General features: G+C 34.5%; 7 protein-coding genes across 8 annotated transcripts in view; 3 read left to right on the top strand and 4 right to left on the bottom strand.

The window, feature by feature from the left end:
* Nucleotides 1-484: 484 nt before the first annotated feature.
* Nucleotides 485-3,460, top strand: LOC134835518 (zinc finger protein 62 homolog). The gene is made up of 2 exons (XM_063850397.1): nucleotides 485-2,347; nucleotides 3,295-3,460. The coding sequence occupies exons 1-2, from the start codon at nucleotides 485-487 to the stop codon at nucleotides 3,391-3,393; spliced, it is 1,962 nt and encodes a 653-aa protein (XP_063706467.1). The 3' UTR covers nucleotides 3,394-3,460.
* LOC134833172 (mitochondrial import receptor subunit TOM40 homolog 1-like) lies at nucleotides 3,432-5,139 on the bottom strand. The gene is made up of 2 exons (XM_063847408.1): nucleotides 4,971-5,139; nucleotides 3,432-4,784 (listed from the first exon to the last, which is right to left on the bottom strand). Exons 1-2 carry the CDS (start codon nucleotides 5,137-5,139, stop codon nucleotides 3,964-3,966), a joined length of 990 nt encoding a protein of 329 aa, XP_063703478.1. The 3' UTR covers nucleotides 3,432-3,963.
* A 121-nt stretch (nucleotides 5,140-5,260) lies between these two features.
* LOC134833181 (frataxin homolog, mitochondrial) overlaps nucleotides 5,261-13,963 on the top strand; it is an 84,569-nt gene continuing 75,866 nt past the window's right edge. The window contains exons 1-2 of one of the 2 annotated variants that reach the window (XM_063847416.1): nucleotides 5,261-5,699; nucleotides 5,756-6,103. In XM_063847416.1, the coding sequence (XP_063703486.1) occupies nucleotides 5,379-5,699; nucleotides 5,756-6,028 (594 nt within the window). In that variant the 5' untranslated portion in view covers nucleotides 5,261-5,378 and the 3' untranslated portion in view covers nucleotides 6,029-6,103. Of the gene's footprint in view, nucleotides 5,700-5,755; nucleotides 6,104-13,963 lie in introns of those variants that run through there. The other variant, XM_063847417.1, reaches the window with a different exon arrangement.
* On the bottom strand, nucleotides 6,040-7,494 carry LOC134833170 (E3 ubiquitin-protein ligase MARCHF5-like). The gene is made up of 3 exons (XM_063847405.1): nucleotides 7,131-7,494; nucleotides 6,599-7,055; nucleotides 6,040-6,544 (listed from the first exon to the last, which is right to left on the bottom strand). Exons 1-3 carry the CDS (start codon nucleotides 7,288-7,290, stop codon nucleotides 6,148-6,150), a joined length of 1,014 nt encoding a protein of 337 aa, XP_063703475.1. The 5' UTR covers nucleotides 7,291-7,494; the 3' UTR covers nucleotides 6,040-6,147.
* Nucleotides 10,556-11,651, top strand: LOC134833176 (WD repeat-containing protein 91-like). The gene is made up of 3 exons (XM_063847412.1): nucleotides 10,556-10,756; nucleotides 10,829-11,024; nucleotides 11,083-11,651. Exons 1-3 carry the CDS (start codon nucleotides 10,571-10,573, stop codon nucleotides 11,649-11,651), a joined length of 951 nt encoding a protein of 316 aa, XP_063703482.1. The 5' UTR covers nucleotides 10,556-10,570.
* On the bottom strand, nucleotides 11,694-12,943 carry LOC134833169 (E3 ubiquitin-protein ligase TM129-like). Its single transcript, XM_063847404.1, has 2 exons — nucleotides 12,332-12,943; nucleotides 11,694-12,275 (listed from the first exon to the last, which is right to left on the bottom strand). Exons 1-2 carry the CDS (start codon nucleotides 12,878-12,880, stop codon nucleotides 11,709-11,711), a joined length of 1,116 nt encoding a protein of 371 aa, XP_063703474.1. The 5' UTR covers nucleotides 12,881-12,943; the 3' UTR covers nucleotides 11,694-11,708.
* On the bottom strand, nucleotides 13,409-13,950 carry LOC134833191 (uncharacterized). Its single transcript, XM_063847430.1, has 2 exons — nucleotides 13,771-13,950; nucleotides 13,409-13,683 (listed from the first exon to the last, which is right to left on the bottom strand). The coding sequence occupies exons 1-2, from the start codon at nucleotides 13,866-13,868 to the stop codon at nucleotides 13,464-13,466; spliced, it is 318 nt and encodes a 105-aa protein (XP_063703500.1). The 5' UTR covers nucleotides 13,869-13,950; the 3' UTR covers nucleotides 13,409-13,463.

Raw genomic sequence — 13,963 nt, 5'->3', positions numbered from 1 at the left:
TTTCAAAAATTAAAAATTTTTTATTCGAAAAGAGAAATCTTTTTTTCGAGATGAGACAAAATTTTTTTTTTCAAAAATTGAAAATTTTTTATTCGAAAAGAGAAAATTTTTTATTCGAGAAGAGACAAAAATTTTTTTTTCAAAATTAAAAATTTTTTTTTTCGAAAAAATTTTTTTTTTCGAAAATTTTTTATTCGAGAAGAGAAAAACAAAAAAATTTTTTTCGAAAATTTTTTTTTTAAATTCATTTTCGAAAATTTTTTTTCGAATTCGAAAAGAGAAAAAATTGAAAATTTTTTATTCGAGAAGAGAAATTTTTTTTCGAAAAATAAAAATTTTTACTTCGAAACTAAAATTTTTAAGTTCGAAAACTGAATTTTTTTTTTCGAAAATTGCACGACGACTTTTGTGTCACCCTGTAGCAAAAAAAAAAATCAAAACAAACAAAATTCTGTTCGGCTTTTCCTTATTTTAGGCTGTTAAAATGGCACAAGACATAAATATCATCGTTAATTTGGGAAAAGAACGTCTCGAAAATCCAAAATTTGAATTAATAACACAAGAAAACTCAAAAAATCACAAAATAATTGCCGATTTCAATGCAAATTGCGAAAAATGTGAACACAAAATACAAATTAACATCTTTTACAACGACGAAGAAGTCATAAAAAACAAAAATCACAGCGACTTACTGATAAATTTTCCTGAAATATCGAATCCCGTGCCTCCAAATGTTGAATTGCCATCTCTGACTTCTATTGAAGGTCCGTATTTTCAAGTATTTTCTCAATTCGATGGCTCGGAAGTGTTCATTGAGAAAAAATCAAAGTCGTTTCGTGTCACAAATTACGATCCACGGTCCAAAATTTGCGATTTGTGCAATAACGAAGTGCCAAATGCGGATAAAATGAGTGTTCATCGCCGATTTCATTTTTTTCCGAAGCCAAATGACGTTGAATGTCGTGCTTGTGGTACTGCCTGCTCAAATTCCTTGGAAAAAACGCAACATTCGTACTTTTGTGCTCAAAGCCAAGCCTCTGAAGGACTCTCTTGCTTCGAATGTGACTTCAAAGCCACAAATTTCGATGACTTTCGAGATCATTTAAGCAAAATTCATTCAGGATATCCGCCGATTTCGAAAAATTGCAAGCTCTGTGGGGTCAAAACAAGTAATAATAAACACAAATGTCTCGCTGGCTTCCAAAAATATCTCGCACAATTGGATTTACCGCCAAATCTCGTCATTCCCGATGTTTATTCGCTCAAAAGTTCGTACAGCAGGACACATCCGCAGCCCGATGGAAGTCTCGTGTACATTGGCAAGCGCGATAACGGCATTCAAATCATGAATTTCGATCCGACGACAGAAAAATGTGAGCTTTGTGGCAAAAGTCATCTGAAAAATAAGGAAAATGTCGTTCAGCATCGCTTGAAAATGCATTTTTTCCCGCCGGATTCGGGAAATTTGTGTCAAGGATGTCAAAAAGAGTTCAAAACTGACGAAAGTAAGAAGATTCACAGTCATTTTTGTACAAAAAAGCACCTGATAAAAGTGAATTATTGCATTTCGTGTCGCGAACAGTTCACAAATTACCCGAATTTTGCGTCGCATTTGAAAAAATTTCACGATGGAGCTGGGATCGAGTGTCGTTTCATGTGCCATCTTTGTTCAAAGTCCTTCGAGCATGATCATCAGTTGCAGGAACACGTTTTGAGGCATTTTGACGGCAAACCCTTCAAATGTGCGCATTGCAATAGTGAACAGCGGAACAAAAAAGGCATCATCACGCATCTGATTCGTTTCCATTTCAATTCCGCGGCCAAATTTAAATGCGATTCGTGTTCGCCTCCGATGCTTTTTGCCTACGAGAAGCAATTCAAGGTTCATGTCGACGCCCTGCACCTCAGACTGCAAAAAGTTTCCGTGCCATGTCCCACATGCGGAAAATTAATTCGAAAAAAGGGCCTGAAAAATCACATTCAGAAGCAACATACCGACACTTTTGTGCCGAAAGAGACTTTTGAGTGTCAGACTTGCGGAAAAATTTTCTTTCGGAAGCAGAATTTGGAGGCGCATCAGTTGATGCACTTGCCCGAGAACGAAAGACTTTACAAATGTCGGTTTTGTGAGAGGACGTTCAATAAAAAGCTCGGATTTGTGGAGCATGAAAGGAATCACACGGGAGAAAAGCCTTATAAATGCGAACATTGCGGCAAAGCATTCGCTCGTAGCTCGACGTTTCAAGATCACAAGAGGGAACATACGGGACAGAGATTCGTTTGTTCCGTTTGCTCAAAAGAGTACAAGGATCGAGGGAATTATCGACATCACATGAAGCAACATGAAGTAAGTTTTTGAAAATTTTGCTTGAAATTGGTAATTTTTTGTTTGAACGTGAGGATTTTCGAAAAATTTTCATAAATTATTAGATTTTGTGCTGAAATTGAGCTGAAAGTGCCATTAAAAAACTAAAAATTTTATTTTCGAAAAATGTTAATACAAGAAGTGAAAAATTTCAATTTCGAAAACAAAAAAATTTATTATCGAAAAATTTTAATACAAGAAATGAAAAATTTCAATTTCGAAAACAAAAAATTTCAATATCGAAAAATTTTAATACAAGAAGTGAAAAATTTCAATTTCGAAAAAAAAAATTTCAATATCGAAAAATTTTAATACAAGAAGTGATAAATTTCAATTTCGAAAACTAAAAATTTCATTATCGAAATATTTTAATACAAGAAAAATTTCAATTTCGAAAACAAAAAATTTCATTATCGAAAAATTTTAATATAAGAAGTGAAAAATTTCAATTTCGAAAACAAAAAAATTTATTATCGAAAAATTTTAATACAACAAGTGAAAAATTTCGATTTCGAAAACAAAAAATTTCATTATCGAAAAATTTTAATATAAGAAGTGAAAAATTTCAATTTCGAAAACAAAAAAATTTATTATCGAAAAATTTTAATACAAGAAATGAAAAATTTCAATTTCGAAACAAAAAATTTCATTATCGAAAAATTTTAATAAAAGAAGTGAAAAATTTCAATTTCGAAAAGAAATTTTATTATCGAAAAACTTTAATAAAACAAGAGAAAAATTTCAATTTCGAAAAGAAATTTTATTATCGAAAAACTTTAATACAACAAGAGAAAAATTTCAATTTCGAAAACTGAAAATTTTATTTCGAAAACTAATTTTTTTACTGAAAATCCTTACATTCAAGAGAAAAAAATACAAATTATCTCGCATAAAAATTTAAAAAAAATTATTAAATTTTTTTTTTTCAGAGCCAAATGGGCGTAAAACTAACATTCAACCACGAAGAACGTCGTTTGATGAAATTAAAAGTCCTCACAGCTGAACAAGCTCTCAAAAGCGGAATCTAGTCCCAACAAAAAAAAAATCAAAAAAATTATTTATATATTTTTTTTTTATTTTTTATTATTTCTTATAATTTCCAATAGTATTTCTAAAACTCTCTTTTTTATTTTTTTAAATTTATTTTCAACGTCATTGTTCTCCATTGCTACTTTTTTATTTATTATTTATTTAAATTTTAAACCATTCTGACTTCTATTCTACAGTAAATGAACGCAATCGAAGAATTAATAAAAAAAATCATAAAAAATGATTCTAAGATGTACTTAAGCGTAAAACTATATTCTTCATCTGTTTCTGAGACGAGGTATCTACGGTAAAAAAAAAAGGTCCGACAGAAATGCATTTTGGCGTCTTTTAGGCAGTTTTCAGATGAAACAAAAAAAAATTTGGCGTGCCCGGGATTTTTCGTTCTCTCTAAGTTTATTTTTTTTTCTGCCATGATAAAAATATATTTTCTGACATTTTTTAGTGTGTAAGTGTTAGATATCGAGTAAATTGTACATTAAAGTGTTTTTTTAAATGACTGAAGGGGTTCTTGCACGTCGGATGTGTGTGTTTCGTGTGGAGGTGAATTCTTAACCGATAATAAGTCCGCAACCTAGTCTAAATTGATTTTTGCTATGATTCAAGAGTCCGCTGAGCGCAAAGGAGAATGGAAGGGGTTCTAATCGTTTTTCCAAGACACCGCCGACATTCCAATTGGAATCGAGCATCCCTCGGAACACGAGACTCGCTTTCGGCAAATCGATTTGGTAGCCAATTGTCGCGACAGCTTCTTGCATCTTGAAACTCGTTTCGAGTTCGATGCCCAGTTGCAATTGCTCGCTGGCCCGTTGATAGTAACAAACATGAAGTCCTGCCAATCCAACGGTTCCGCTCCACACTGACAAGCCGCTCGCGTAACGTGCTGCCGCTGAAACGATGGCAATTTCGCCGCCAGGCACTGCGGGTCCGTACTGATAGGCAAGTTCGCCGCCCAATGACAAGCCGGGAGCGACAGATTGCAAGTAATGCGCTACAATGACACCGGAATTATTGATGATATTTGGATTGCCAACCGTAACCGAGGCCGTGTAATCGGCTCCTTTGTAGTCTGTCGTCAGTTGTCCCGCAACAACTTTGCTATTTTGTATTTGTGACGCGAATTTGCAGCGGATTTGTGGCGTTATCTGATGAATTATGTTCGCGTTGAGGTCTCCCGAGGGACTTATATCGCCCAAAATCACGGGAAATGTCTCCGTTGGCGAAATTTGTTTCGTTCCGACGTACGTTGTGCCGAATTTGTAGCCGGATTCTTGCGTCGAACTCAAATTTATCGTGTGTGAGACCTGGAAATGGTTGCTGAGACCCTTATTGACCATCAACTTGGCGCCCTCAAAGTTCGCTGGCATCACATCTGAAAGAAGAGACAAAACATGTGTTGATGTAAATGCATGTCTGTGCGCATATACGTGTTTTTTTGCTATATGGTGACATAACATGGAGAGTAACAAATTTTTTTCGAGGTTATTTCGAAGTGTGCGGTCCTCGTTTTTCCAATAATTCGTCAAAAATCGCCCCGGATGTGAATTAAAATACGTACCTTTGCACTTTTTGTGCAGTTCTTCCATCGTGCCGGGATTTTCGAGAGGCTTTGCAGCACTTTTCGCCTTTCCATCTTGCTCCGCAGTGGCATTCGGCTCGGGAACTGCGCCCAAAAATTGATTTGCTGCCGATGTTATTGGCTTAGAGGCCGCCTGCACGTTTCCCATGGTCGACTTTTAGCGAGTGTGACAACTTTTTGCACGAAACTCTCTGTGATTCACACAAATATCAGCGAAAAATCACACGCGAAATGCACTTTTGAAACGCACGACGATTTTTACGGTTTGACGTGTGATTTTTTTGTGTGCTTTGGGACGTCCTTGACTCCGAAATGAGCATTGGGCCTTGAATTTCGCCGAATTCTGTTTTAATTTTCACTGAAAATCACTAAAAATAATTAAGAAAAATGCTTTTGAGCTCCTTTAGAGTAGCAAGAATCCATTTTCAACGCTGCCAATCACAAAAAATCACAAAATCAATCAGAAACGTGAGTGCAATTGCTGTTCAGAAACCCTTGGATTATCGAAATCCTCAAAAATTTCCACAAAAACAAGTTGTGAGAAGCATTTCCAACCCTTTACCGCCCAGCAATAACCTTGACGAAGCTCTTGTTGATGCCAACACTTATGAAATTGTCTGTAACGAGACCCTGGAATCCCTATGCGACTATTTTGATGAAATTGTAGAGTCAAATTCTTCATTAAAAGATGCCGATATCATCTACGGAGTAAGTTTTGACCTTAATTTAATGTAAAAAATGCATAAAAATCGTAATTTTTTTAGGATGGAGTGTTAACAGTGAAACTCGGATCCCAAAAAGGTACTTACGTGATCAACAGACAGTCACCTAATCGACAAATTTGGTTGAGTTCACCCCTGAGCGGTCCCAAAAGATACGATTTTATCCCCAAAAATGCTGAAACAGGCGATAAATGCGAAGGATATTGGATTTACAAGCACGATGGAGTCACGTTACACGAGTTGCTGCAAGAAGAATTGCCAAAATTGATCAACTCAGAGACAAATTTCCTCGAATTAAGTCACGGAAAGAGATGAAAACGCACAAATTTTGACTGAATTTTAGTTCATTTGCAGTAAAATACAGAATTCATGAATAAATATATCGTTTAAAAGTAAAATTGTATGCGTGACTGCTGACATGTTGCGTTAAAAACTTAGGAATTGTCGGGCCATTGGAGGTCTGCCAAGTTCCGGGCGCCGTTATTCAAGTTATTTGTCGCCGCCATCGATGGAGCTTGTCGCGACGCGAATTGACGCACATTTTCTTCGGTGTAATCGAGAATTTTGCGTTGCTTTTTCCGCTTATACTGCTTCTGCTTGAAGTAAATTTTAAGGGCTCCCTTAAAAGCGATGAACGCTAAACCTCCCAAAAGTGTTCGATGCAAATTATTTTGCACGGAATCGAAGAAAGCGTGTCCAATTATCGACGAAATGCTCGGCAGGAGCAATGCGCCGCACAAAACTCGCGGTACGGAGAGCGGATCTGACGTTTGACTGACGGGATCTGTGGATGGGGGAATTTCGCCATTTGTGTAAACGTCGTCGTCATCACTAAAAATGCAAAAAAATTATGAAAATTGTTAAAATTTCACGGGAAAAACTTACGCTACGGGCAAAATCAAACTAATTAAGGGAAATTTTCGAGCGCGATTGTCTTTGGCTTGAATAAAACGCAAAACGACGTCTTCCCAGCGAATCATGCGACCAAGTACGAGTGAAACTGGAATAGCGGGTAATGCTACCAACAACAACAATGGATCGGTATTGTCCATAATCTTCAATCCTTCGTGATATCCGACGACTTGTAGAATTGTAATCGCTCCATAAGTCACGGAAGTCCAGTAGAGCGAGCCAACGATCAATCCAGCAGTCAAAAATGGCGAAACGCGACGCACCAAAGCATCAATTCCCTCGAGAACGTTCGCCAAAGTGCCCATTGAGGGAAAAACTATGATATATTCCGTCTGACATTGGGGACAAGCGACCTTTTTGAATGAATTTCCCTTTTGCTTTTCGTCAATCCAACGCGATAAACACGATTGGTGCACCCATCGAGTGGTACCTGCAAAAAAAATTAAAAAAAAAATATTTCGTCATCATTTTTTTTTTTTATCGATAAAAATAAAAACAAACCAACCTTTGCAGGAACATGGCTGAACCCATGGCGACAACTCGCCGTCTTCATCTGTGGCGAAGCAAACCCAGCAATATCGCGTTTCTTCGGATTCTTGCACGACGCGACTGTCTTTTACCGTTGTCACGGTCGATTCCGAAGAACTTCCTTCGAGGAGCTCCATTTTTTGATCACAGAAATGTTTCCGATGGTGATTTTGCGTTGTGAAATTACCGTTCGTTCGTGGGGTTTTTGGTCCAAATTGCACGTGAATTAACGCAACAGGAGATTAATGAGCAATTTTTGGGTTTTATTGAATAAAAATTGCTCCAAAAAGTCGCAATTTCTGATGTTGTTCGACCTTGTTTTGATCCGTTTGCTAATTCAAGTTGGGTTTGAGTCAGTGACGGGTATAGAGGGAAATTTCAAACAGGGCAGAAAAAAAATTTTTTTAGGGCACACAAAAGAAATTATTTATTTAAATAAAAAAAACGCTTTAAATTCAACCATCAAACCATCAGTTTATTTTTTTAACAGTTTTAAGTTATAAAATGATTAAAAATGATAAATTAGAGCCCTCTGACAAATTTCTATCCATTTGGAGCAAGATTTGACAAAAATAGCTTTGACACAGTTTTTGACACAGTTTTTTTGCTCTTGATTTAGTTTTTAAAACAAAACTATGTCAAAGAAAAAAATTTTTTTCAGTTTCAATTTTTTGGCAGTTTTGAGTTATAAAATGATTAAAAATGATAAATTAGAGCCCTCTGACAAATTTTGGAGCATCCATTTGGAGCAAGATTCAAAAATTGCTTTGACACAGTTTTTGACACAGTTTTTTTGCTCTTGATTTAGTTTTTAAAACAAAACTTGTCAAAGAAAAATTTTTTTCAGTTTCAATTTTTTGGCAGTTTTGAGTTAAAAATGAAAAAATGTCAAAGAAAAATTTTTTTTTTGACAGTTTCACAGTTTTTTTTTTTGCAGTTTTGAGTTAATAAAATGATTAAAAATGATAAATTAGAGCCCTCTGACAAATTTCAATCCATTTGGAGCAAGATTTGACAAAAATTGCTTTGACACAGTTTTTGACACAGTTTTTTTGCTCTTGATTTAGTTTTTAAAACAAAACTATGTCAAAGAAAAATTTTTTTTTCAGTTTCAATTTTTTTGCAGTTTTGAGTTATAAAATGATTAAAAATGATAAATTAGAGCCCTCTGACAAATTTCAATCCATTTGGAGCAAGATTTGACAAAAATTTTTTTGCTCTTGATTTAGTTTTTAAAACAAAACTATGTCAAAGAAAAAAATTTTTTTCAGTTTCATTTTTTTGGGAGTTTTGAGTTATAAAATGATTAAAAATGATAAATTAGAGCACCATTTGTTTTTGACACAGTTTTTTTTGCTCTTGATTTAGTTTTCAAAACAAAACTATGTCAAAGAAAAAATTTTTTTTCAGTTTCAGTTTTTTTGCTCTTGATTTAGTTTTTAAAACAAAACTATGTCAAAGAAAAAAAATTATTTTTTTCAGTTTCAATTTTTTGGCAGTTTTGAGTTATAAAATGATTAAAAATGATAAATTAGAGCCCTCTGACAAATTTCAATCCATTTGGAGCAAGATTTGACAAAAATAGCTTTGACACAGTTTTTGACACAGTTTTTTTGCTCTTGATTTAGTTTTTAAAACAAAACTATGTCAAAGAAAAAAAATTTTTTCAGTTTCAATTTTTTGGCAGTTTTGAGTTATAAAATGATTAAAAATGATAAATTAGAGCCCTCTGACAAATTTCAATCCATTTGGAGCAAGATTTGACAAAAATAGCTTTGACACAGTTTTTGACACAGTTTTTTTGCTCTTGATTTAGTTTTTAAAACAAAACTATGTCAAAGAAAAAAATTTTTTTCAGTTTCAATTTTTTGGCAGTTTTGAGTTATAAAATGATTAAAAATGATAAATTAGAGCCCTCTGACAAATTTCAATCCATTTGGAGCAAGATTTGACAAAAATAGCTTTGACACAGTTTTTGACACAGTTTTTTTGCTCTTGATTTAGTTTTTAAAACAAAACTATGTCAAAGAAAAAAATTTTTTTCAGTTTCAATTTTTTGGCAGTTTTGAGTTATAAAATGATTAAAAATGATAAATTAGAGCCCTCTGACAAATTTCAATCCATTTGGAGCAAGATTTGACAAAAATAGCTTTGACACAGTTTTTGACACAGTTTTTTTGCTCTTGATTTAGTTTTTAAAACAAAACTATGTCAAAGAAAAAATTTTTTTTCAGTTTCAATTTTTTGGCAGTTTTGAGTTATAAAATGATTAAAAATGATAAATTAGAGCCTCTCTGACAAATTTCTATCCATTTGGAGCAAGATTTGACAAAAAATGCTTTGACACAGTTTTTGACACAGTTTTTTTGCTCTTGATTTAGTTTTTAAAACAAAACTATGTCAAAGAAAAAAAATTTTTTCAGTTTCAATTTTTTGGCAGTTTTGAGTTATAAAATGATTAAAAATGATAAATTAGAGCCCTCTGATAAATTTCTATCCATTTGGAGCAAGATTTGACAAAAATAGCTTTGACACAGTTTTTGACACAGTTTTTTTGCTCTTGATTTAGTTTTTAAAACAAAACTATGTTTTTTTGCAGTCTTTTTTGATTTTGAGTTTTTAAAAATGATAAATTAGAGCAAAACCATTTGGATGTCAGAAAAAACAAAACTTTTTTTTTCAGTTTCAATTTTTTGGCAGTTTTGAGTTATAAAATGATTAAAAATGATAAATTAGAGCCCTCTTACAAATTTTTATCCATTTTGAGCAAGATTTGACAAAATTGCTTTGACACAGTTTTTGACACAGTTTTTTTGCTCTTGATTTAGTTTTTAAAACAAAACTATGTCAAAGAAAAAAATTTTTTTCAGTTTCAATTTTTTGGCAGTTTTGAGTTATAAAATGATTAAAAATGATAAATTAGAGCCCTCTGACAAATTTCAATCCATTTGGAGCAAAATTTGACAAAATTGGCTTTGACACAGTTTTTGACACAGTTTTTTTGCTCTTGATTTAGTTTTCAAAACAAAACTATGTCAAAGAAAAAAATTTTTTTCAGTTTCAATTTTTTGGCAGTTTTGAGTTATAAAATGATTAAAAATGATAAATTAGAGCCCTCTGACAAATTTCAATCCATTTGGAGCAAGATTTGACAAAACCATCTTTGACACAGTTTTTGACACAAGTTTTTTTGCTCTTGATATTTTTAAAACAAAACTATGTCAAAGAAAAAAATTTTTTTTTTTAATTTTTTCTAGTTTTGAGTAAAAAATTTTTCTCTATTATTACGAAATAATGTAAAAATATTCAAAAATTTTCTTCAAAAAATTTTTTTTTAGAAAATCACGACCCCTTTCAAGCTACACCCCTGCTTTAAAAGTTTAATTCCATAAATGACCAGAAGAGGGCTACAGAAAAATGGCAACAAATTTCGTGGATAATTTGGTGAAAGAATTTCTCATTTTCCGCGGATTTTCGGGGACTTTAAAGCAATTCGATGCCGAGCTGAAGAACGATAAAGACCAAAGCTTTCGAGCTGACAAAATTGTGGACCAGCTAATGGTTTGCATCAACACTCACGATCTCGATACATTGGTGCAATATGTAAGTTTTTGTCTTTTTTGATAAGAAATAATTCATTTGGGGGCAGATTTTGACCTTTTTTGATTTTTTTAGATTAATCATTTGAATTGCAACATTTTCTCGAAACTGGAGCAAAGTTTCACGACAGCAGTGAAGAAGTTACAGCAAGGAATTTACAAGTTGTATTTGGTGACGGCTTACAATAACAACAAAAATGACAAAATTACGGAATTTTTTCAGAAAATGTCGAGCGAATTGCAAGGAGTTTCTGAATGGAAGGATTGGTTTTGTAAGTTTTTTCGTCGAAAAATTAAATTTCTTGCTAAAATTTCAAATTTTCTTTGTAGTTTTTCCTTTTTGCAAGAATCCCGAGGAACATTCCACTTTTAGTTTGTATTTCACGAAGCAATATCAAGACACCCTGCTAATTTCCTTGCACAATTTCCTTTCTACCATCTTTCAATGTATGCCGCAACCGACATTAACGCGAGCGGATGCCGAAGTTTGTCTCATAAAACGTTTGCAAGACGAAAATAGTTTGTTACGGAACCGAATTCAGACACTTCAGGCACAACAAGCAACGAGCGGAGGCATTCAAGGACACCAATCCCGCCTTTCAAGCTTCAATAATCAAGAATTCAACAAAAAAATGGCCTCCGGCACCCTAACTCTCAACGATATCATTCCGCTTGACATCTCACCGCCGCCCCATATCGTCGACGACTTCTTCATAATTGCCGCCGAGACACTCGGGGTCGTCAATAACGCGAGCGAAACCCAAGCAAAGGGCCTTAAATCGTTAATTCGTAACATCAGTTCCGGCGGAAGTCCCGTAATGGGGCGAAAAGACGGCTCAGCAGCTGTGGATAAAAATAAACGTCGCTCCGGATCTGTAGGAGGCAATAAAAAGGAATAAAAAATGAATTATTAACTGAAATATATCTCTAAAAAAATTTAATAAAAAAATTTTTTTTCATGATTGTGACTCAGCAAGGCGTCGCGAAGGTAATTTTTCGATGTAACAAATATCCAACATGCAAAATTTCGTGCGACACATGGGACAAGGACTTTTCTTCTCGAGCCACGTTTCCGGCGAACGTTCATCTTGTCGCGCAGAGAACCAACGAGCGCAGCAACTCACACAAAACATGGGGCGACAATAACAATTTCCGCAACGAGACTCTTCGTCAAGCTCGTTTCCGTCTTCGTCAAGGTCTAAGCAGTTTTTACGGATTTTTACGTCAGGTTCTTGAGCAAAACAGGCAAAACAGACATCCAGATCTTCTCTATTGTAGGAAATTTTGGGATTAGCAGCGACTTGATCCTTAAAAGCGTCGATGAAGCGATCCATGAGCGACGGTTGAAGCCTCACATTTGGCAAAATGATGACTTGACGTCGTAAACGATCTTGCAAATTCTTGAATTGAGGCGCCTTGATGCGAATTGAAAACTCTTTTGCATTTCCGCGATGAGGTTTCACCCGGATATTCACGTATTGGATGATATCGGTGCCTTCTTCCGTGATTTCATGGGTGTCGGTCTATGAAAAAATTTAATTTTAACAATTTTAATGAGAATTTCGGTTCAAAAACTCACTTTATCCGCGATTAATTCCATATCACTTTGATGCGCCACGTAAACTGTGTACGGAGTTGTCTTAAAAAGCCAATTTTCAGTGACAACGAGGTTCGAAATGCTATTTAAACGTATAACCATCTTGTCAGGACCCCGAAATTCTGTGTTTATATCCGTCACAAGGGACATCCAACTGCTTTCTTGATAGATTTTTAGGGCTTTTACGACACTATGGGTGATCCAGCCCGTGTTCCAATAGTACAGGATGAGAGTTACAGCCATCGAAGGAAGTACAACTGAAATTGCTGACAAAATTTGGATAAAAATCCCGTCGTCGAAGCCAATACTGAGACATCGAAGGACGATAAAGAACATCGGAAGGGCCGAATGAACGACCAGCGTCACGGAAGTTCGTAAAATATGGTGCTGAACGAATTGGGTGTACTCATCGCCAATGAACCAAGCAAAGAGATTTTCGATGGAGAGACCAAGCGATGCGAATTCGTTGAAAATGAAGCAAAATGAGGTCACGAGAGCGAATAGAAAGTAAATCCAGTCGGATTCGGACATGATTTTAAGTTATTTTATCGAGTTTTTGCACGGATATCGTCATTTGTTTACTATTTTTGTCTCTGTGTGGGAGTACGAGTGACAGAAGATGCCGATGACATTCAACTGGGATTCGAATTTTTAAAAAAATTTCAGGTTTTAAATGATTTTCTTCAGAAATTTTGAATTTTAAGAAATTTTAGGCCCAAAAATTTTAAAATTAATTTTTTTTTTCTATGAAATTTCTTCATTCGAAGACTTTTTTGACCAAAAATTGTCGATGAGAGTCAATTGGAATTCAAATTTTTGAAAAAATTTCCGAATTTTGTTGAATTTCTTTAGAAATTTTAAATTTTTGTTAAATTTCTTTTAAAAAAATTTAGCCCATGACAGTCAATTCAAATTTTAGGAAATTTTTTTTTTGTTAAATTTCTTTAAAAATTTTGAATTTTTAAGAGTTTTTAATGCCTAAAACTTAAAAATTAATTTTTTTCTATGAAATTTCTTCTTTAAAAACCTTTTTTCGAAGAAAAATTAACCTAAAATCTCATTTTATCGAATATTTTTTTTATTTATTTAATTTACACAGAGACCTACAACAGCTTTAAACCTGAATTCGTTCAGCGGGACCTTCACTTTCTGGCGGAATGCCGAGTTCAGCGTTTGTCCATTGACTTGGATCGGGCCAGGGGAATTCTCCCGTAATGTGTTCGGATTCATGCCAAAGATGCCATAAAACCCACCACCAAAAGAGGCCTCCGGTAAGATTTGCACCGATTGTTACCCATTTTGGAGCGGGAGCAGCTGCCTGACGATAAACCCAACTACAAAAAAAAAATTTTTGTAAAAAATTTCTGACTTGTTTTGATCGGGATTACATAATTTCGTAAAAAAATGCTAAAAAAACTTACGTTCCGCCGGATTTCAGAGGTTGTGTAGTTCCAAAGTGACGCCGGGCGATTTGCTGTGCCGCAAGACGGCCCAAATTCAGTGCGCGCGAACGCAACATCCTGAAAAAATCGTGAAAATTTGTTGATTTTTCAAGTCGCGATGAAAAATATGTTTTTTTTTGCGATGACAGGACCTCTTGCGGTGAGAATTGTC

This window comes from Culicoides brevitarsis, chromosome 3, assembly GCF_036172545.1.
Source record: "Culicoides brevitarsis isolate CSIRO-B50_1 chromosome 3, AGI_CSIRO_Cbre_v1, whole genome shotgun sequence".
Classification (NCBI taxonomy): Eukaryota; Metazoa; Arthropoda; class Insecta; order Diptera; family Ceratopogonidae; genus Culicoides; species Culicoides brevitarsis.
The sequence above is the reverse complement of the archived record's forward strand: the minus strand, read 5'-3'. Positions and strand labels throughout refer to the sequence as shown.